This window comes from Leptodactylus fuscus, chromosome 7, assembly GCF_031893055.1.
Source record: "Leptodactylus fuscus isolate aLepFus1 chromosome 7, aLepFus1.hap2, whole genome shotgun sequence".
Lineage (NCBI taxonomy): Eukaryota > Metazoa > Chordata > Amphibia > Anura > Leptodactylidae > Leptodactylus > Leptodactylus fuscus.
Genome location: NC_134271.1, coordinates 117,003,782 through 117,028,654, shown reverse-complemented (window position 1 = coordinate 117,028,654; position 24,873 = coordinate 117,003,782). Strand labels below are relative to the sequence as shown.

General features: G+C 40.8%; 1 protein-coding gene across 1 annotated transcript; it reads right to left on the bottom strand.

The window, feature by feature from the left end:
- Nucleotides 1-23,664, bottom strand: MBIP (MAP3K12 binding inhibitory protein 1). Its single transcript, XM_075282912.1, has 10 exons — nucleotides 23,538-23,664; nucleotides 22,126-22,268; nucleotides 20,289-20,408; nucleotides 12,574-12,774; nucleotides 11,196-11,292; nucleotides 10,691-10,756; nucleotides 9,083-9,232; nucleotides 8,142-8,239; nucleotides 2,199-2,237; nucleotides 1-1,545 (listed from the first exon to the last, which is right to left on the bottom strand). Exons 2-10 carry the CDS (start codon nucleotides 22,237-22,239, stop codon nucleotides 1,450-1,452), a joined length of 981 nt encoding a protein of 326 aa, XP_075139013.1. The 5' UTR covers nucleotides 22,240-22,268; nucleotides 23,538-23,664; the 3' UTR covers nucleotides 1-1,449.
- Nucleotides 23,665-24,873: the final 1,209 nt, after the last annotated feature.

Below are 24,873 nucleotides of genomic sequence, written 5' to 3'. Positions count from 1 at the left end.
CATAACCAATTATTATTACTAAAGTGAAGGTTTATTTTCTGAAAATTGGCCCATAGAGAATGAGGTGATGCCACTTGTCCAGGGCACACTAAGCCGCTCACCAATACTATACAATAGACTATATCTATCAACGGACATTCACAAATCACATACAACATTATCATAGTCTTCACATCATCGATATAGTAGTATTGCACGCCAGAAGTCTAAGCCATTGTCATTACTTACGACATGTTCTGGATGGGTAACTGCATTGTACAAGTGTTTTTAGACTGGGAAAATTTGTCATCTAGGCTTAGAAAGAGCGATACATTTCGGGCAAAAAAATTTGGAGCCAATTTTTAGGCAGAATTCACCTGAATATCAGGTCTAAATTGCTCATGAAATTTGGCAGCCATAGTTTTCAATGGGAGCCAATGATGGCCGCATCTTAATGGACACTGTGGCGTACAGTCATTGCATATTGGGCTAAGTTTGAAAACCCGAGCTGATAAAACAAGGCTCGGCTTCAACTTTCTGCCATAGGTTTATCTTAAGGGTTATTCTTCCCTGTGAAGTTACCCTTAAGATCATTGGAGGTCCCAGAATTGGGATGTCTTGAACTGATCACATAAAACTGAGCCCCTTCTCCCATGTTCTCTGCATCCTCTGCCCCCTAATCTCTTTAGTATCCAGTCCTTTATTTTGTGTCCCCTGTTCTTCCATGGACATTTCCAGGAAGAAAACTACATATAAATACCTGATAGGTAAAGGTCCAAATGGCTGAGATACCCCATGCACTTTGATTGATAGCTCTTCCTCCTGGCACCTTGCCCCCAATATTCTGTTTGGCCAAATATGTGTTTTGGACAGGTAGAGGGGAAGAAGTCGCAGCCAGTGACTTATCCCCCCTTAGAAGGTTTGGGCATTTAAAATTCAACATGTCCAATTCTTCCTTGGCCTGACATCATCTGACAGGTAAAAGTCTCCATAGACTTCAGACAATCATCTTACGGAGCTGAATGGACCAGGTTTGGTTGGTAGTGGTCTAATGTGTGTGGGCACCTTTTGAAGGTTTAGTTCCACTGGAAAGTATTGATAGTGATCATAATACCAGTGTAGATACCTCACTGAGCCTATATGGTGAAGAACATAGCAACAATGACAAGTAAACATATCAAAAAAATAAAAATAAAAAACATTGTCCACGTATAAATACTGATTTACACTAGTAACTTTCTCAGGGTCTACTTCTAGAGCTGCGGCTTCCTCCTGAGCAGCAATGCCTCTAGTCAGCCATGTTTATGCATGACATATTCTACCATAACAGCTTCTGGGTACAATCTATTAATGAGACCAATGTCACTGGCAATGTGGAATGACACAAGCAACAGAACGTTACAGTAGACAGACCAAGAAACTAGATATTCTGGGGTTAGGACAACAATATCCAGAGCAAAATCCACACGACTACTGCATCTTCCCCAAAGACTCAACTTTTGCCTTTTTGTAGAGGGTCTGCCGGAGGGCATTAATCTTTTGATCCAGCTCCACCAGTGAGTAATTCTGGAAAACAGAATAAATATGTCAGGCAATAATCTCAATGGTAGCCATACTGAAACAACATCTAACCAGAAATCTACATATATTGTACTTTCTATTTTCACTTAGACTTGTTTTCTAGTTTTTACTGTTATGAAAAAAAAATCCCCCCCCCCCAAAAAAAAAAAATATGTTCCCTTTGGTGTCATTTCTACAAGATGATGGATCCTATTGATTTATAATGGGTCTGTCAAATTTCAGTGGACAGTTTGCACAATTCTGCCTCTTGCAATGGAAACCTATCCCAAATGCTACTGTAAGCTGGGCCTAAAGAGCCGCCCCTGCTACCTCTTGTGTCACCCCCTCTACCTCATAGATTGTAAGCTCTTGCGAGCAGGGCCCTCAGTCCCATTGTGTGAAATGATGTTCTTTGTTATGTATCTGTCTGTATTTGAACCCTACAAATTGTACAGCGCTGCGGAATATGTTGGCGCTATATAAATAAAATGTATTATTATTATTAAAGATGTACAATTTGCAATGTACCTAAAAAAGGCACAGAAATAATTTGCTATCAATTACATCCAATATATATATACTATTCCTGTACAAAAATTATAAACTTTGTAATGCCATAAAGATCAGAGTATTATAGAGTAGTATACTAATGTACGTACCTGCGAAGTCTGGGCTTTTCTACGCTTATTGGACATCTCCTACCAAACACAAGACAAATGGAAAATATGTAAGAATATATGTTCTAAAACATAAACTATCAGCTCTCTGGATATGTCTGTATTGTATTTCCCATAAAATATAAATTCTGAAGCATCTTTCCTTAGAAATCTGTGTTGTACAGTTCTTCTGTTAGTCTTACTGGGTGTTACTACTTTGTGGGGTTATCTTACCATAGATTGACACTGTCCAATCATAGTTGACAGCGCCAGATTGTATAGGGACACACCCCTTTGACCAGGTGATTGGTAACTCCTATACTTCCAGGAGGTATAACCATGGATCGGCACAACATAGTTATAGGGAAAGATGGTCCAGAATTGTCACCGTATATACTCGAGTATAAGCTGAATTTTTCAGCACAGTTTTTTGTGCTGAAAAAGCCCCCCTTGGCTTATACTCGAGTCAAGCAAAAAAAAAAAATAAAATAATTTTTTTTTTTTTTTTGGGGGGGAGTCTATGACCAGCCACAATAGTAATGTATAGACTCTCCCATAAAATAGTGAATAAAAAGAAGCTTTAAAAAAAATTAATACAAAAAAGTAAATAAAAGCTCTAAATCCCTCCTTTCCCTAGAATACATATAAAAGTAGAAAATGACTGTGAAACACATACACATTAGGTATCCTGTGTCTGAAACTGCCCGGTCTACTGAATATAGGTGCAGTGCTGTTGCATCGGGAAGGGGTTAATAGGAGCACTGCAGATAGTCAGTCAGGCTGAATTCCACATGGGAGAAAAAAAAAAAAACCAGTCCTCAAGCTCAGGGAAGGGGCAGACAGACAACCAAAACACCCCCTCCCCTTCCCCAGCACTTTTGAAATTTTCCAGTAGCTGCTGCATTTCCCCCCCTCGGCTTATACTCAAGTCAATAAGTTTTTCACAGTTTTTTGTGCTAAAATTAGGGGCCTTGGCTTATATTCGGGTCGGCTTATACTCGAGTATATACAGTATTTCATGGGGAATCCAATTCTTTACTGCTTCAAAGAAAGACAGGAGCGTTACAAGCTAAAACGTTCCTTTTATAATAGGCTATATGGAAACATAATAGTATGTTCATACACAGTATTTTTCAGGCTGATTTTGACGTGGAATCCACCTCCTAATCCGCCTGCAAAAATGCCTCCCATTCAATTCAATGGGAGTCCCTTGCATTTATTTCCGCTAGCGATTTTTTTCAGCTAACGGAAAAAAAATTAAAAATCCAACATGCCCTTTCATGCAGATTTCGCAGACGAGTCAGCTGCGGCGTCCGCTGCTCGAGGCAACCTCCTGCTTAGGCCCATTCACCCAGGCCTAATCAGGAGCGGGATGCCAATGTATTGTATCGGCATCTCATCTCTGCCAGCCATGCAAAAAAGCCATATAGCGGAAAAGGTTTCCACTGTGTGAACATACCCTAATGGTACGACCCATTTAAAGGGAATGTGTTTGACTTTTTTTTTTTTTAATCAAGTTTTCTGGTGAAGTTTTTAAAATTTTTCCATGTTATTATGTCTATTTTAAAAAATGCTAAAAATCCTGCAGTTCTAACTTTGTCCACTAGGCCATATGATATACTGAGGCTTCTTGTTTTCTGTACAAGATTTTTTTTGCAGTAGTCACTTCACATATCAGGACTCTGATGATGACAGGTTTCATGTATATGTAGATAAAACTCAGAATTAAATTTGTCACAATGGGTGATGGTCACAGCTGATCTACTCCCCTCTACATAATGATGTTTGCACAGGTCACAGAGCATGCCCAGAAAAGTCTCCCATACAAGTGAATAAGGTCTGCTTGAGATATTTGTGTCCATGACCTATGATTCTTTTACAGGAAAAAAGTAAGTCAGAAAATGTTTTAGTTTTCAGCTGGGTTCAGGATTCTGTATTGATGATTCCGCCTCAGAAACCAGCAAAAATCTTCGGAGAGAAAAGTCCTGCACAGAAGACTTTTCTCCCCACCAGTTTTTCAATAGTCTATGGTGTTCATGGGTCACTGTTGTTTTAGTGATCCAGCTCTCTGTCATTTGGGTCCCCCCGGCAGACCTGAACAACAGAGACCCATGTGTATTTGTGAACCTAGCCTTAAATGTAAAAAGTTGAAATTGCAACATTGTTAGGATTGTTTTTAAATATAGAGAATTTTGAAAATTAAAAACATCAACAAAAATTCTTTAAAAAAAAAAAAAAAAAAGTGTACCATAAAAATGTAATTTAATCAATCATTTCCTGGCGACACATTATCACACAATCCTGGGATGGAAAACAAAAGATCTTTTGACTCTTGCTCATTGTTTGGTATCCTAATTCTAGGAATCTCACAAAGGCACTGCTTAAAGACGACCCATCACCTCTCCTACCATGTCTTTTAGTAAATCTTGTATTCCCCACGAAATTGTATAGTCACACATATTAGAAAATAACAAATACGCTACATCGCAGCGGTTGGGGAGAAGAAAATGTTATAGATTTTACTAATGATGGTTCTGACCACCTGTATAATAGTTTGCAGTATAGTGAAACGTAGACAAAAATTATCTATAGTGACCATGTGTTAGAAACAATATATATTGAGGTAAAATATATACTATTTTTTGACTAATAAATTGGTAAAGTTTACACAGCAAAATAAGCGTGTGGTAGTCATCATTTTGTAAGAGGGGGTATGGCCTCACTAGTCTAACTAGTTGGGGGGGCCCACAGGTGACCCTCAGCACACTAGGGCTGGGTAACCTTCTTTGATCTCCTTTCTGATTTCCTTTGATGGCAGGCAATCTGTGCATTGTAAATATATCACCTCTGCCCTCTGGTGCACTGGAGTGCGAAGATTTATGATACACAGCCATCTGCTGTCAGAAACGAGAAAATCCTTTCTTGGCAAAGTTGGTCAGCAGTATATAGTCAGGGTGGGATTTTGTGGGGAGGGCTGTGGCACAGAAGGGGACATGGCCACCATGTGGGGAATGATGAACCTTTGTGCATCGACACATTGTGAAAAGTAACCTAGACCCAGATAAAAAAGGAAAAAGATGTATATGCTGATAAAATGTACAGGTAATAGCGGCTGACATGGAAAGAAATTGTGCAAGATATACTTTTGCACAAGGCCCCGTGAGCCTTTAGTTATCCCCCTGCATGGACTTGAGTGGCCTGGCAAATTTACTACAATTTACGCCACAAATTGGTGTAAATTATATCCTAAAAAAATACAAAAAATAAATAACCTTTCGGGGCAGCCTCCTTTGATTGGATACCTTTTAAGGCCTGGCACTTAGAGCATAGCGAGAAGTATACAGCCAGTCTAATATTGATATGCAGTGAAGCGTATTCAATTTCAGAGTCAGAAAATATGGTACAAATGACCTGGAGGCAGTAGAGACACTCCGAGGATGGCATCAAAAATAAAAAAATAAATAAAATAAAGCCTATTAGAATAAATCTGAATCTCATTGTGCGATTTGTAAGCTTGCGTGCCTACAATGTGATAACCATATGTATGTGATTATAGGACTCCAGCTAATAGCATGCTACAACAACTAACAATTTCTTGCCGCATCTTCGGTGTCTGCCAGCGGCAGCAGCAGGAGCTAGAACATCACGTCCCAGCAGCACACAGTAATGTGCAAGCAATTTAACACTGGGAATGATTGCACTTTTAGGGATAAAAAGCAACTTTAATGCTTTAAAGGGGAACCGTTGGCAATGTACAATGTATAAAACCGCGCCGGAGGCTTTGCCGAGAAAGACGTGAGTGGATAACAAGACATCTTGTTCTTATTTTATTGTGATTTTTGCATTTCTTAAGAAGATTTTCTGCCCTCTTATCTTTACTTTTAGAAGCACTTGTATGAGATAACAAAAAGTCTGGCTTTTTGGCCAGAAACAGCCAAACTTGTCAATGGGATATGTCTGGTATTGCAGCCCACCTCCATACAAGTGAATGAGGAAGAGATGATACACTACCCAGAATCTATGGACAATGGTGGAGGTGTTTTAAGCAAAGAGAAAAAAAAATTATTAACCCATTTAGCATGAAATGAATTGTGATATACAATATCTGTGCATTACAATTTAGGGGAAATATCCAGCTAGTGGTGTCTGGGGGCAGCCAAGATGAATCATTTGAAGTGGTCGTCCCATGATGTGCAACGGGCAGTGGAGTCTTAATGATATTAATAATATTACACAATTATTGGTATTATTTGATGAATTAGATGCACAGTTTCTTCATATTACATAGTGACTTTTTTTTGGGAACCAGAAGCTTTGCAGCTATTGTATGACCATGGCTTTAAGTAATTTCTGAAGGAGTCGGGGCAGAAGATAGGTGAAAAATGTTTGGTTGCTGAGAGCCCACTGATCACACGGGCAAAGGTTTGCTTGACCAATGCTTTATTGAAATCAGTGACAAGGGACCCCCATACTATTGATAAGGAAAGGTCAAAGTGGTAGAACCCCCAGTGAACAGACACTTATTGCCCATCCTGTGGAAAGATGATGTGCCCACCTTCGGGCAACCACTTTAACTCATAAGTGTGTGAAGGGAAGCAGAGGTTTCGGGACACCAAGCAATCTTGTAGTTTTCAGTTATGACCTTTTTAAAAAGGTCTTTTGTACAGGTGGAGGGAAGCACAGACCAGTTCGCTATTACCAGGATCATACAGGTAAACCATCAGTGACCCCCACAAATGAAAAAATTCTGTATTGCTTTGTGCTGCTGCATTGTTTGTTGTAGTATATCGCAACTCTCACTTCTAGCAAGTCCTGTAGTTAAAGGGATTCTATCATTAGACCCTTTCCGACGATGGCATTTTTTGATTTTCGTTTTTGACTCCCCTCCTTCTAAATCCCATAATCGGGGACCGATCGGAGACATTAGCGCTGGTTGTCTACTGCGTAAAGCAGTAGACACCCGGTGGCTATGGCGGCTGCCCGGCTCCCGGGAGGTCGCCATAGTTACACACCTGGCATGCGCCGTACTATTATGGCGGATGTTGGGAAAGGGTTAAAATTGTATTTTTTCTGCCTACCACGTCGGAAAAGCCTTAAGAAAGGCTATTCTTCTCCTACCTTTAGATGTCTTCTTCGTGCCGCCGTTTGGTAGAAATCCCGGTTTTCGTCTGTATGCATATGAGTTCTCTCGCAGCACTGGAGGTGTCCCCAGTGCTGCAAGAGAAATCTCCAGGGCTGCCTTTATCTTTGTCTGGAACAACTTCTTTTCGCGTGTTCTTCTGGAGCTGGATTCAAACTTCTAGGTCTCGGGCAAAGCTGACTGCGCATGCCCGCCGGCCACAAGAAAATGGCTGCTTACACAAGTGTTAGCAGCCATTTTCTTGTGGCTGGTGGGCATGTGCAGCTTGAAGCCAGCGCCAGAAAAAGAAGCACAGAGAGGCTGTTCCAGACAAAGATTGAGGCGTCGCTGGAGAGTTCTCTCGCAGCAACGGGGACGCCCCCAGTGCTGCAAGAGAACTCATTTGCATACCAACGAAATCGGGATTTCCACAAAATGGCTGCCCGGAAAAGACATCTCAAGGTAGGAGAAGAATAGCCTTTCTTAAGGCTATTTAGACGTGGTAGGCATAAAAAATACTATTTTAATGATAGAATCCCTTTAAGTCACTGAATATAAGCAGAGAGGCTTCCATACACTGACAGCAAGCAAAGATCTTAGGAACAACATATAGGACTGTGCAGCATAGTACATTATATTTCTATTGTGTTTTACAGGCTGACTTTACATCTGTGCCAGAGTCTTCGTTGGTGTCTGCTGTTTTAGTGGTCTGTGTGTCCGTTGTTCTGGTCCTCCAACAGACCAAAACGACGAACAGCCCGGGCGTAGAAGTGAACATAGCATAAGCGGATTGAACAATTTATATAAAATTAAATTTCTGTACTTACCATGGACTGGAAATACTCAGGGGAAATGCCTTCTAACTCCAAGATCCGGTCTTCTAACTTTTTAATTCTCTGGTAAATGTCTTTCGGCACAGGTCCTCCTGGATGTGTTACAGATTACACATTAAGTAATGAAAAAAGCAAAAATTCTGGCAAAATGAAGGAAAAAAGTGAAATGCCTTGTACACCAGTTCTAGCGTACAAGAAATAAAAAGCTGGAAATATTTTTTGCTATATTTAATTCACTATTTTTACCATTGCACGTGCTTCATATTTTATAGCTGCTCCCTCCAGCAAAATGAATGGAAACTCTAAAAGGTGAAATTTGCTATTTTGACTCCTAAGGCGTATATATTGGCAATGATGTGGTCTTGGAGACATGGAGAGTAGAGCAACAGAAAAATCGTTGTGTACAATTTATACATGGTGACCAAAAATGGTCCAACTTGGCAGTATGTGATCATACTCAATTCAATTAAAGAGGACCTTTCATCACTTGGGGCACATGTGGGTTTATATACCACTAGAAAGCCGACAGTGCGCTGAATTCAGCGCACTGTCGGCTTTCGCGATCTGTGCCCCAGGTGAAGAGCTATCAGTGCCGGTACCGTAACTCTTCACCGTCAGAAGGGCGTTCCTGACAGTCTGTCAGAAACACCCTTCCTCACAGTAGCACCTATTGACCTGTATTGTGAGAGCGGGGAGGAACGCCCCCTCCCCTGCTGATAGTGCTCGTCCATAGACCAGTACTTGCAGGGGCGTTCCTCACCGCTCTCACAGTACAACGCTATAAGCACTGCTGTGAGGAAGGGTGTTCCTGACTGACTTTTTTCAGAGTAGTGGCTATCAAGGTGGCCCGATAACATTTTATTGACAAGATGAGGCAAATCTGAATATAACTGTTAAAGCAACAGAGTCAATCTGGGTAAGATTTTAATAGTCACCTGGGTTTAGCTGTAGGTGATATTCTATATTCTGAAGCCTCTCTTCCACAGCCTGGTTCCCGCATTCAACTGGGAGAGAATGTGCCCTTGAGGTGGAAGAGGAACCATCACTTCTAGTTTGAGGCCCATAAGCATTCACAACCCTAGAGACTGAAATGGGACAAAGAAATATTAGACACGCACATTACCGTCAACCAACCCTTTATTCTGAGGTTCAAGCCAGGTCAACCCCCACCTCCCCCTCAAAAAAATAAAAAAAATAAGACTATTGTAAAATGTGGGGGTTGGTGGGAAATCGATAATTAATTTCTCATTCATTATACATCATTGATGATGGTCACTAGGGGTTCAAGCAATGGGACCCCCATCAGTCATATACCCGTCACCTTCCACATTTTAATACATTTATTTTAACTATTTAACACATGGGAATTTTTCAGAATACTGCTGCTTAGACATGGCCATATCCCAGGGACAATTTTAACGTAATGCCCGTTAAAGATGATTTTTGGCTAAAAATATTGATGCTCAGTACTAAGAATAGGTCACCAATATCAGATGGGGTGGGTGTCCAGGATAACCATCAGCAAGCCACTCTCAGGAGCTGACACACAGAGAATGGAACAAGAAGCAGACAGCCGTGTTCTCTGTGTAGTGGTCAGACCAAATCACTGCAGGTCAGTGCTCATTCACATGATATGAGCCAACGTACCGTGACGTTGTTCAGCCACTACACAGAGAACAGTGCTGTATTTCTTACTCTATCCTCTGTGTATTAGTTAGGACTGCTGACTGATAGGTTTCCCATATGTCCTTCCCTATCCTTAGGATTGATCATCAATAATTGTAGTCCAGAAAAATCCTTTTCCATTGTGTGGTTTGATGGTCCGATGGTCCAGTATAACAGTGGAAGATTCAGAGAAAATGAACAAACATAACTGATCGTACAAAAATAAGATACCGTATATACTCGAGTATAAGCCGAATTTTTCAGCACAGTTTTTGTGCTGAAAAAAGCCCTCCTCGGCTTATACTTGAGTCAAGCAAAAAAAAAAAAAAAAAAGAATTCACCAGTATCAGCTGCAATATTAATGTATAAAATCTGCCATAAAATAGTGAAGAAAAAAAAAAAAAAGCTTTAAAAAAATAAAATAAATAAAAGTCCTAAATCCCTCCTTTCCCTAGAATACATATAAAAGTAGAAAATGACTGTGATACACATACACATTAGGTATCCCTGTGTCTGACAGTGCCCGGTCTACTGAATATAGGGGATCTGCAGTGCTCCTGTTCTGTCGGGAAGGGGTTAATAGGAGCACTGCAGATACCCTATATGCATCCAGGCTGAATTCCAAGTGGGGGGAAAAAAAAACCCAGTGCTCAAGCTCAGGGAAGGGGCAGACAGACAACCAAAACACCCCCTCCCCTTTCCCAGCAACTACTGCACCCAAAAACTCCGACCATTTTAATTTTTGAAATTTTCCAGTAGCTGCTGCATTTTCCCTCCTAGGCTTATACTCGAGTCAATAAGTTTTCCCAGTTTTTTGTGGTAAAATTAGGGGCCTCGGCTTATATTCAGGTCAGCTTATACTCGAGTATATACGGTACCTTTTATATGGCTCTTGGATCCAGGAAATGGAGTGAATACGGCATCAGTCCTGGCACAACTGTTCTCTGCAATAATAAAATGATATCATCATACATTTATCTAATGCTCCTTAGATGTTTAGAGGTGCAGAAAACATGGCCGACTAATAGTGCTGTGCAGTCTTAGGTAGCATTTTATTCATGTCCTACAATGGTAGATCGTAGTTACTAAACAATAAAACATAAATCAATACACCTTATTAATAACAGGATTTTCTTATATCATATACGTCGCCACACTAGTCCTTTATTTTTTCCCTATCTCTACTCATTGTTGTTCCATATGCGGCAAAATGAAAGGCAGCCGGTGTTTGTGTGGCAATTTCATTACCTAACTATTCTTTGCAAGATGAATCAAAGTGAATCTCTCGCTGTACAAAGCCATGAATAAGACTGAGAGCACACATTTCGAGTCATAGCTCTAGCAGAGATCACTGGGAAATGGAGCGACTGTAGGAACATTTACCTTGATTACAATCAATAACGTTGCAGAACTCCCGGACGTTGTTTTCATTGATCTCTGCTTGCTTTCTCTCTATGAATGCCAATATCCTTCTGTCAATCTACAGGGAGTAAGCACGGCAGAAAGAGATGGAGTGAGAGGGTAGGGGGAAGCGGCTACGCGAAGGAGAAAAAACACAGCATGTGTGCGCCCATCAACTTTAGAAACTTGCCTTTGATTTTGGACACTGAAATCCTGAAAGCAGTGGAGAAGTGGCAAGAAGATTACTGTGGACGCAGTGCTAGAAATCACATCAAAGTTCACCTCACTTAAAGGGAAAGTACAGGTTAAATAGACTACTGTATAGGAGTATATGTCTATGTAAAGCTCCCTGATCTGCAAGAGCTATCTAATCTATCTATATATTTTATATATAAACTATAATAACTTACCAATAAAAATTATTATTATTATTATTATTATTATTATTAATAACTTCCCAATCATAATTTCCTGCAATGAGATTTTTTTTTCTTTTTGCATTTCACACATTTCCCATGACTGCTTAGGGCTAGTGAACTGTCCTTTGTGTTTAAGGCCAATAAGGGTTAGTTCACATGGGGCACGGGACTGAGTATTTTGGTCCTGATTCTGATGCAGGAAGCTTCCCACTCCGGAATAGGTCAAATGAAGGGGCCTAGCAGTTTCTCTCTGTGATATTCTCTCTCCTCTCTTACTCAGCTCCTGCTTACTTGTCCCCTCCCCTCTCCATAGACTTCTATTGTGAACTGTAATCTGACACCCTAGAGCAGTGATGGCGAAACTTTTAAAGTCCGAGTGCCCAAACTGCAAACCAAAACCCACTAATTTATCACAAAGTTCCAACATGGTAATTTAACCTTAATAATGTGCGGAGCCACAATTGCAGACAATTACAGACCTGCAAAATATGGTCATACGAATGGGGCTTTATAGAGCTTTCTGCTCCACTGTGACCCCCACACAGTCCAATCTGCTCCACTGTGACCCCCACACAGTCCAATCTGCTCCACTGTGACCCTCACACAGTACAATCTGCTCCACAGTGGCCCCCACACAGTATAATGTGTTCCACGGATGAGTGCTCAAAGAGAGGGCTCTGAGTGCCACCTCTGACACCTGCGCCATAGGTTCCCCATCACGGCCCTAGAGCAAGACTGATTCAACAGAGATTTAAGAGTGCTTGTCTTTTTGTGAGTGGAGCAGGAAAATGATTTAAAGTACAAAGAGTCTAAGCAGTTGTTCTGCTTTTGGCAAACTGTTATTTTATATTTCCACTAACATCACTCCGAGGTGACTTTAACCTTTTTAGTTATATATAAGTAAAGTGTCAACAATTATAAAATAACAAACTATAACTTACTTCTGATTTTCCAGCCTGTATTTGGACGACAGTGGGATCAGGCAGACACTCAGAATTCTTATTTGGAGCAATATTTCCAACATGAGTGTTCTCCTTAGCTTCCACAACATCTACAGTAATGGCTGCCTCTCTGGTGTGCTCTAGGTCAGTACTCGTCTCTTCTTTGTCATTAGCCAAGGCTTGAAGCTGATCCAAAAGAGGCTGACAAAACAACAAGCAAAAGAAATATACAATAAATTTCAAGTATCAGCACCTGGTCTTGTCACAAATTTACAATGCATGTAGCATCTGTCAACTAAAAATTGAACAAAAGCAGTATATATATATATATATATATATATATATATATATATATATATACACACCGGTATATATATATATATATATATATATATATATACACCGGTATATATATATATATATATATATATATATATATATATATATATATATATATACACACAGACAAAAAGGGGGCACTAAAAATTATTTTTCTACCCAATTTTATTCACAGTGCCTTGCGAAAGTATTCGGCCCCCTTTAACTTTTCAACCTTTTGCTAGATTTCAGGCTTCAAACATCAAGATATCAAATTTTAATTTTTGGGGGAAGAATCAAAAACAAGTGGGACAAAATTTTAAACTTTTTTAACAAATAAAAAAACTGTACATTGGGGGCGTGCAAAATTCAGTGCAACAAACTCACTTGGTTCAGTTCAGTGAGGATCTTTGAATGATCCAATGTTGTCCTAAATGACTGATGATAAATAGAATCCACCTGTGTGTAATAAAGTCTCCGTATAAATGTACCTGCTCTGTGATAGAATCCCTTTAAAAAGAACCCTCGGGGCCACACGGTGGCTCAGTGGTTAACACTGCAGCCTTGCAGCGCTGGGTCCTGGTGTTCAAATCCCGCCGAGGGCAAAAACCATCTGCAAGGAGTTTGTATATTCTCCCCGTGTTTGCATGGATTTCCATTCCAAAAAGACATACTGATAGGGAAAAATGTACATTGTGAGCTCTATGTGGGGCTCACAATCTACATTTAAAAAAAAAAAAAAAAAAAAAGCAGTTTTTTCTCGTTAAGACGTCAGAATAATTCTTCTACGAACTACAGGAGCGTACTGCGCATGCGTGCAAAAGCGGCCTCCAAAAAATGGCTGTCAGCCGGAATGCGCACTCGGCTCTGCTTGTGTCTCAATGGCAGAGCTTACTGCGCAGGCGTCAGGGTGTGTCCCAGCTGGATGAAGACGACAAAAGAGGCGGTTGCTCTTGAAGATGGAGTCGTCGCTGGAGAGAGATCTCTGGCAGCATTGGGGACGGCCCCAGTGCTTTTGAGCAATAGGGCCCGCCCCCAGTGCTGCGAGAGAACTCAGTTGCATACCGGTAAAAACCGTTATATCTACCGAACGGCGGGCCGGAGACGACTTCTAAAGGTAGGAGATGAATAGCCTTTCTTAAGGCTATTCCGATTTCTTAACGAGAAAAAATTGATTTTTAATGGTAGAATTCCTTTAACCCCTTCCCGACATCTGTTGTAGTAGTACTATGTTTTATACAGTAGACAACCACTGGTAATGTCCCCGGTTGATGCCCGCACCGATCGAGGACATTAACCATTCAGGCGCATGGCCGCCGCCATTTTCCTTGTGATCGCCGGCATCCGGAGTAAGCTCTGGGGCCGGCGTCAAGTTGCTATGACAGCCGAGAGCCTTGTGAAGGCTCCCCGGCCTGTCGTTCTTTTACTTCTATTGCAAGCTATGCTACAGGGCCTGCAATAGAAGTGCCAGTATTTTGCAATGCATTAGCATTGTAATGCATTGCATTAGTGATCAGACCCCCTGGGGTTCAAGACCCCCTAGGAGGTCTAACAAATGCAAAAAAAAAAAAAAAAGTTAAAAAAAAAGTTAAAAAAAATATTAAAAGTTCAAATCACCCCCCTTTCCCTAGAACACATATAAAAGTAGTTAAATACTGTGAAACACATACATGTTAGGTATCCCTTTGTTCGAAATCGCCCGCTCTACAAATCTATAAAAATATTTTTCCTGTATGGTAAACACCGTAGCGGGAAAAATAGTCAAAAGTGCCAAACCGCTGTTTTTTCACTGTTTTGCTTCTGATAAAAATTTGAATAAAAACTGAACAAAGCAATAGCATTTCCCCAAAATGATAGAACTGAAAAGTACACCCAGCCCCGCAAAAAAACACGCCCTATGCATCCCCGTACACGGATGTATAAAAAAGTTATGGGTGTCAGAATATTGCGACTTTTAGAAAAAAAATTTATTAACACAGTTTTGGATTTTTTATAAAGGGATTAAAATGTAAATAAAGCCATATCAATTTGGTATCCCTGGAATCGTACCGAAACACAGAATACAGATGACATGTCATTTTGGCTGAACAGTGAACGCCGTAAAACCGAAGCCCGTAATAATGTCTCAGAAATGCATTTTTTCTTCAAATCCACCCCATTCTGATTTCTTTTTCCAGCTTCCCAGTTCATTCTACAGAATAATTAATAGTGGCATCATGAAGAACAATTTGTCCCACAAAGATTAATACCTCATATGGCTCTGGGAGCAGAGAAATAAAAAAAGTTAAGGGGTTTATAAGGAGGGGAGTCATAAACGGAAATCAAAATATGCCGGTGGGAAGGGATTAAAGTGCAGAGAGCATAATGAAGACCAAGGAACACACCAGGCAGGTCCCAGATACTGTTGTGGAGAAGTTTAAAGCCGGATTTGGATAGAAAAGATTTCACAAGCTTTAAACATCCCAAGGAGCCCTGTGCAAGCAATCATATTGAAATGGAAGGAGTATCACAGCACTGCAAATCTACCAAGACCCGGACTTCCCTCTAAACTTTCATCTCAAACAAGGAGAAGACTGATCAGAGATGCAGCCAAGAGGCCCATGATCCCTCTGGATGAACTGCAGAGATGTACAGCTGAGGTGGGAGAGTCTGTCCATAGGACAACAATCAGTCGTACAATGCACAAATCTGGCCTTGATGGAAGAGTGGCAAGAAGAAAGCCATTTCTCAAAGATATCCATAAAAAGTCTTGTTTAAAGTTTGGCACAAACCACATGGGAGACACCAAACATGTGGAAGACGGTGCTCTGGTCAGATGAAACCAAAATCCAACTTTTTGGCCACAATGCAAAACGATATGTTTGGCGTAAAAGCAACACAGCTCATCACCCTGTACACACCATCCCCACTGTCAAACATGGTGGTGGAAGCATCATGGTTTGGGCCTGCTTTGCTTCAGCAGGGACAGGGAAGATGGTTAAAATTGATGGGAAGATGGATGGAGCCAAATACAGGACCATTCTGGCAGAAAACCTGTTGGAGTCTGTAAAAGACCCGAGACTGGGACGGAGATTTATCTTCCAACAATGATCCAAAACATAAAGCAAAATCTACAATGGAATGGTTCACAAATAAACATATCAGGTGTTAGAATGGCCAAGTCACAGTCCAGACCTGAATCCAATCGAGAATCTGTGGAAAGAGCTGAAAACTGCTGTTGACAAACGTCTCCATCCAACCTCACTGAGCTCCAGCTGTGAGGAAGGAAGAATGGGCAAGAATTTCAGTCTCTTGATGAGCAAAACTGATAGAGACATACCTCAAGTGACCTGCAGCTGTAATCGCAGCAAAAGGTGGTGCTACAAAGTATTAAGGCAAGGGGGCTGTATAATTTTGCACACCCCACTTTTCAGTTTTTTATTTGCTAAAAAAAGTTTAAAATATCCAATAAATTTTGTTCCACTTCACAATTGTGTCCCACTTGTTGATGATTCTTCCCCAAAAATTTAAATTTGACATCTTTATGTTTGAAACCTAAAAGGTGGCAAAAGGTTGAAAAGTTCAAGGGGCTGAATACTTTCGCAAGGCACTATAAATTATATATTGCTATTAAATCATATCCGGTTGTCTAATTATAAATACAATATAAGGTAGGAATCAGATTGACACTTCCCCCACTCCAACTGATAAACATTAGTGATGGAGTGAAAAGTGAAAACCAGACAATTTCCCTCCTATTTTGTTTATATTTTCCTGGATATAAAAAAAATTAAAACACATTCAAAAATAAAAACAACATAAAAATAAAGCCCTATGTGTCCCCGAAAAATGTGACGCAAAAATTAGTTGAATGAGACAGACATATGAGAAAAATGTTACAGCGCTCAAAACCGCACATACAAAATAAACCTAAAATGTGTTGGTCCTGGACCACATATTGACCCGGTACTGAAGTGGTTAATAATAATCAGCTATAATAAATAATAATAAAAATAAATACAATTAATAATGATTGTGTCTGTGGTGGTCAGAACTCTAGGTACTATCAAAGAAGGATTAAGCTTCCAGGCCATCATAAGGATTGCATTTATGTGCACCAAACACAAAAGCACCCGCTTAAGCCCCTATGTCCTTAGTTAGGACATGTCTGCATAACAGCCACCAGTAATAGCATACTAACGGATGAAACTACCATTATGTGGGATATGGAAGTACCAGTAGATTTCTGAAAATCGTCCTGACATTGTGCTCCATGATAGAAAAAAAAAACACCACTGCTTTCTTACACGTGTTCCACACAAAAAGAATATTGTGCGGTTAGAAGCATCGAAACTCATAAAGTACAAAGATCCGGGAGCTTATGGAATTTGGAGGACCAAAGCCAGAATTGTACCTGTGGTGGTCAAATCACACTTATGGGCAGTGCACATATTTTCAGAAAAGTACTAGTTTAAAGGGGTATTCCCAACTGGTCTGTTCACCAACTTGTATGCTGTGTGCTCTGTTCACTTCCTGGTTTTCTCTGTGAATTGGTCGGCAGGGTTTTACTTGCTGTCTCCCAGACAAAGCTCTGCTATCTCTCTTCATAGCAGTACATGTTTACAGTCAGTAATGAGGGATGATTGTAAATAAATTAGCACAGTATCACTGGAAGATGCACAATATGAAGCTGATGTATGATAGGTGATGAGAATCCCAAATTTACACACTAAAGGAACAAGATTCAGCTTGCAATAAACTCCGTTTCAGGTCTGTGTTTACATACAAAGGTAATAGACTCCCTATCTCAGCCCTTATCAGCAAAATTCAATTAGCTAACATGATAACTGGAAGAGCAGGAGATTAACAGCTCAGAAATACAAGTTGCTCTGAGGACTCAGCTCCCCCTCCCCTCCTGAGAGCAGGGAGCTACGTCACTTGTCCTGGGCGGAGAGATAAGCAGCTCAGAAATACAAGCTGCTCCCAAGCACTCAACTCCCCCTCCCTACTGAGAGCAGGGAGTACGTCACTTGTCCTGTGCGGAGAGATAAGATCATCCCCACGCCCACGGTTATGGAGACACAAAACAATGAAGTGAATAATATAAGATAGCAGCCAAACAAAGCAGTTTTGCTGAAGCAATGTATTTAGGAAAAGTCTTAAATCCACATAAACTAGCAGTATAGATAGGATCCTTGAGATGGGACAGCCTCTTTAAGGACCTATGTCCATATGGTCAGGCCTTGGAGTGCCTACAAGCCACCCACAGTAAGCTGATATATTATAATAATACTATTAATAATAACAACCAACAACAAGTTGGTCAGGTAACAACATAACATTGATGGAATGATAATAGCACCTGCTGAGCGTGCAAAATCTCAATGACGGGTGAGAGCAGAGAGCAGAGCTGCCGATAGCACGTCATCCTGTACTTCAAGTAGGCAGCGAGAAGCTTATCACAATAATAGAAGATGCTCTGAAGTCTTCATAATAAAGGATTTTCTGCGGGGCGCACTTACAACTCCAACCTCATTTACATATTAATATAATTAGCCAATTGTTACTTGTTCTTAATAGTTTGCATCCAGTTCCTTTTCCTTATGCAGCACTTCTGATTATATCTTTCTCCAGCGAAATAACAGGAAACACATTACAGAACAAGTTCGAGAAGTAAGAGACAATGTACATAGACAAAGAGCAGAAGGGACAAAAGAAAACTCATAGAACAAAAGAAAGTCTCATTTTTAAAAGTCTCCAGGACTTAGGCAAAAAAAAAAGAAAAAGAAAAGCCCCTGTCTGGGTACTTGCCCCAATGGTATTATTGTGAAAAACAAAATGGCCACCAGTGCTGTGTAAACCCATCCTACTATAGGTTCCTTGTTGCTGGAGGGGACAGTGCCTAATTTCCAGGCTTTGTAGCATCCTGTCAAGACCTCTGAAGACCATTGCTGCCACATCAAAGATGACTGCGGAGTGGTCAGGGGCGTAACTAAAGGCTCAAGGGCTCTGGTGCAAAAGCTCAGTTTGGATCCCCCCAAGAAACTTCTCCTTACAACAGCTCCATCCCATCCATACATGTCCGCAGCATTTACATGTTCCTTTTCTGTGTGAGCGCAGACCGCCATGAAAACTTGCTCACCACATGTCAACTTTCATGTCAGAACCCCCTCCAAAGAATCCCTCCTTGACTATACCCTGATGAATAAATGCTATTTTTGCTATTAACCCCTTCCCGCCACTGTCATTTTTCAATTTTCCTTTTTGACTCACCTTTCAAAGGCCATAACTTTTTATAAGTTTGTAGTTCCATCACTGATACAATGCATTGCAAAATACCAGAACTTCTATTACAGGTGGCACAGAGCATCCTGCAATAGAAGTGCATTGTAGACACGCCTGGGAGTCTTCAAAAGGCTCAATAGCCATGGCAATGGATTCTTGTCCATGGATCTCGTTGCTGGGGCTGGTGATCCACCCCAAAATTGTGGCACCCATCGTTAGAAAAATGGCTCACCAAGGCGCTGGGGGAGTTAATACCCGCAATCAGTTTGGGCACTGGCTGCGGTCATTACCGTTGGATCTCCGCCTTACAATACAGCAGAGACCCGACAGCCGCTCAGCTCCATGCAGGACTTTTTATCTTTGCCGATTTTTGGCCGAATCTGTGATGGAGTTTCTTACGGAGACTCTGATGCAGATGTGAACAAAGCCTTATATGTATGCAAAGAATAAAGCAGATACATGTAGCTACTCATAAGTAGATGTGTAGATACTCTGCAAGTGTGTTTCAGATGCCACAAGAATAAAATAAAAAGGGATTCCCAGCTCCTAGATAAATATCCGGCTACAAAGTAAGTAAAAAGATTGTCGCTGCCAAGTAGTGCTTAATGGTATAAAATCCAACAAAAATTGGTTTGATATGAAAGTCAAAGAAATATATTATGGATCATAAATTATACCACGGTTGTTCAAAGCAGAAATGAAAAATGGAACATGATAAGAAGGTGTATGAAGTATGTCAGAATCTTCACAAGAAGACAGAAAACGTAAAGCCTTTATTGAGACCCCATGGGCTAAGACTGCCCAGATGAATCAGAAGATACAAGAGTTGTGACCGATCTGTAGTTATAGCTCTCCTAAAGACTCGGTGGAGGACTTTTTTAGGATAATTACCAATCCGAAAATGACTGTACAATGGATCACACTCCTGAATATTGTGGCCACTTCAATCAGCTAATCTGAGGAGAGTTGGGCCCCTGCCAATCTGATATTGACATCCTACCTAATGACTAGTCATCAATATTAAATTCCCCCCAAAAAACCTTTTCAATCTGCAGTATATTGTTCAATCCTGCTCAATCATTTGTTGGTCTAGTGACATCGCTCAATAAAAACATAAAAATAATAATGTCTACCTGCAGTTCAGATATATGCTGATGAAGGACGGAGCACAGGAACGCAGGTTTGGCATCAGGTGAGCACTGGATCTTTTCCCAGTTTATGGTCATATTCACGGCATCTTCAGTTTGCTGGAGCTAAGAAAGGGGAAAAGCCAGTAACAGGATTTACATTTATGGTAAGGAAGGAAAAAAGGCATCTGTACAGTCTGGTTTACACAAGGCTAATATAGCTGTTAAAAAAAACGTTAAAGGGGTTGTCAGGTTTCAGCAATTAAATGTTCAAATTTGTGTAACAAAAAGTTCTACAATTTCCTAATATACTTTCTGTGTCAACTCATCAGGTTTTCTAGATCTCTGCTTGCTGTCATTCATTATTTACTTCCAATGGATAAAAATCAGTCCATGATCATGTGATATATACGGTTCACGGTCACGTGATATGTACGGTTCAGGGTCACGTGATATGTACGGTTCAGGGTCACGTGATATGTACGGTTCAGGGTCACGTGATATGTACGGTTCACGGTCACGTGATATGTACGGTTCACGGTCACGTGATATGTACGGTTCACGGTCACGTGATATGTACGGTTCACGGTCACGTGATATGTACGGTTCACGGTCACGTGATGTGTACGGTTCACGGTCACGTGATATGTACGGTTCACGGTCACGTGATATGTACGGTTCATGGTCATGTGATGGACACACAGGTGCACAGGTCATTACAGTCACAGCACAGTAATCAGACATCTGCCTGGTAACGAGCTGTGCACCTGTGTGTACATCACATGACCATGGACTGATTTTTATACACTGGATGTAAGCAAAATGAATCATAGGAAGCAGAGATCTAGAAAACTGTGAGGAATTGATACAGAAAGTATACTGGAAAATTATACAAACAATAACATTTATTTGCAGAAACTGAATAACCCCTTCAGTGTCGTATCTGCATGTGGTTAAGCTGTGTTGCAATCAAAAAACAAAATGACCTCTATTCCAGCTGCACTAGATTTTCCACATTACTGAAACGTAATCTAGTAATGGTATTCTATTAATAGGACAGCAGATACCTCAATTATTTATTATTATAATAGATTTTTTTTAATTGGAAATGCTTATTAAAATATATCATTCTACATATTGTGCTGGCAACTTGTGGCCAAAATAAGCCAGAGGTGCTATTAATGCTCTATGCGTTACTGGCCATCTGTTGTTGGAGAGCATGCTGGTCTGCAGAAATCTCATGTGTGATCATGTTTATGGCCATGTTTGTTGTTACTCAAACAGACAAAATATTTTCGTTACTGTCACAATGGCATGCACGAATTGGCTGCTGTGGTGTTACATTGTTACATCTTTATTCACAGGACCAATGGGCCATGGAAAAAAACCTTCTTTAAGTTAAGGCCCCATGGGACAATCCACAGTGGGAACGCATCAGTTCTTCCCGCAGCACTTTGAACAGAAAGTTCTCTGCGTTTTCCTCCGCTGACTTTCTATTACCATTATATCTACAGGGAAGCCATCGGCGTTTCTGTAGATATAATTTACATGCTGCAATTTCCAAAAACGCGCCGGTTTTGGAAATCACAGTGTGTCCGTGGTTGGTATGGGATTCGCATGAATCACACAATGTGCATTGAAAATCACCAGGAAAAAAAGTTCTGCAAGTCTGACTTTTTCATCAACTGGTTTCAATTTTAAGAACCAACACCAGACGGAGCCCATTATAGTTATGAGACCTCCAATGGGTCAGAACAACGGAAAGGTTGATGCTAGTGTGAACCTAGTGTATCATGTGCAATGACCACAGTGATGTGCTCTGTGTGTAGCTGTATGTGCTTACCTTCCCCGCACAGCTCTGCAGCGTTCTCAATATGCCTTGTACTGCCTCCTTCACTTCCATATGTGGCATCTCTCCATCCACCACCTTAGCTGTTCGCTTCACTGCAGCAGCCATATCTCGACTCAGCTGGTCACCCTGCAAGACTTTCAAAAAGAGGGTTATAAGCGGATTTGTCTGTTCCAATAAAGTTAGTACATAGAGGTTTATGGAAATTTGAATTATCTAGTTATCTAACAATACAGGAATGATCAATGTATTGCTTAATAACTAGGCAGGTGTGTCATTCAGGAATCTGGGAAGCTGGGTCACCTAAGTGTATCAGGGCATGTAGATTTACAGAGGTTGGAGAGTAAAGGCCGGTTCACACTACTGTTGGATGTCCATTATGATAGTGTCCTTAAAAAAAAAACAGACACCTATCATATCAGACATTAATATGTCATTTTTTTTAAGTAATCCATTTAATAGACACATTAGCATCAGTTAGTCTCCATTTTTATACTGTCCGTCTTTTGCGGGGTTTTGTTTCTGCTTTCTGAGCATGTGCAGAAAAAATGTACAGTAAAAATGGACAGTATAACAGACAATATAACGGACACCTTTCTGTTACCCATACACTTTAATGTTAAAAAAAAATGACGTCCGTCATTAAACCATATTTTTTTCATTTACATGTCGGATTTTTTGACAGTGAAAAATGGACGTGATGGATTTGGTGTAAAGCGGTCACTAATGGACACAAGGTAAAACCCCATTGAAATGAATGGAAATTTTAATGGATTTGTGACAATTCTAATAGCGTCCGTTGCTAAAATCTTGTAACAGACAACAGCGACGGATATTACTGACGGTCACCAGTGGTAGTGTGACGCACCCTACCTGGCTGACACGTAATAGCATGTGACTGCATAAGGTATAAGATTACATAGAATATACACACAATAATACGTCATTACAACATAATAAAACCATATAGGATGTGGAGCAGGTACTACAGAAAGCATAATACAGTAAATACAGAAGACTGAGTTATTAGGGAACAAAATCACCCATGACTGCGATATTAGGGCACGACACCACACATGAAGGCGATATTAGGGCACGACACCACACATGAAGGCGATATTACAGTATAATACTACACGACTGCAAGATTATGATACAATATTAAGGAAGAATAGTAAACATGACTACAATATTACGGTATGGTACTACATATTACTGTAATATACTACAATGCTCTCACATGACTGTGATATTACGGCACAATACTAAACATGACTACAATATTACAGCACAATACTAAGTTGTCCATTGCTTGTATCTGTGTGTACATAAGCAATGGAGGAGGAGGATGAATGAAACCTGCAAAATCTCGATTACCACAAGACTACAAGTCACAGCTGGCTCACCTGGTAGATGGAGGCTGTTCTTATTCTTCTACTACAACCACATGGAAACTTAAGAAGAGAAGAAGTCACCAAAACAAAGTATACCAGGATTAGTGTGGTAGTTATCCTAGCAGTGTACGGAGCATGCGCTAACCGGAAGGGCGGAAGTGAGGTAGAAAGTCAGCCCGAGAGTGGCTCTATTACACTTACTGAGCAAGCTCAGAGTGTAAGGGCGGAAGTGAGATGAGACTTGAGGGCGGTAGTGTTTACATCAGCGCTCACTGAGCATGCTCAGCCCCTGCAAAGGAAAACATGATCACGTGACAATCTGAACGCGTAATGTACGGGCAGAAGTGAGCAGAGCAGAGTACAGAGCATGTCCTTGTCCTGTATAAAGTGTAGCATAGCATACAGTATTATCCCCTCTAGTGAAGGGTTCTTGTTTCAATGTTAACCCTTTAAGACTAGGGCTTATGGAAATATTGTTGCATGCAATAGATATACTGATTGCAGTAGCTAAGGGAACTGAAAAGTCTGTGCTCTGTCCTAATGTTTGGAACTTTTTTTTTTTTTTTTTTTGCAATCACAACATGTTTGGATAGATAACACTGCATGTACAGATTCAATGTCAAATACCCTCATGGACTCCATGCTGCTGTGAAAATCTGTAGCATATGCACAGTAGAGTCAGCGTGGATTTGGTCATGGATGTGAGTACTGTATTTTAACTTGTTTGCTTCAATGTTCCCAAAAAATTAGGCTATGTTTACATCAAAACCAGATGCAGATCCGTCACCATACCTCCCAACTTGTTAAAGGGGCTCTATCAGCAAAATCATGCTGATAGAGCCCCACAAATGTGTGCATAGCCTTTAAAAAGACTATTCAGGCACCGTAAAAGTTATATTAAACTACCCCCCCCCCCCGTTTTACAATAATAACCTAAAACAGAATGTGATCTACTTACCGAACGTGCACGATGGGCGGGCATTCAGGGTGTGTCTTCATCTTCATCCACACCTCTTCTTCCTCCAATGTCCTCGGGTCCCGCCTTCCTCCGGCGCTCGCGAACGGACGTTGATAAAAAAAAAATAGCCTGGGCGCATGCGCAGTAGCCGTAGTAGAAGCCGCATGCTACTGCGCATGCGCCCAGGCTATTTTTTTATATCAGTGTCCGCTGGCGAGCGCCAGAGGAGGACGGGACCGGAGGAAGAAGAGGCATAGACGAAGATGAAGACACACCCTGAATACCCGCCCAGGGTGCACGATCCGTAAGTAGAGCACATTCTTTTTTAGGTTATTATTTTAAAACGGGGGGGGGGGGGGGGTAGTTTAATATAACATTTACGGTGCCTGA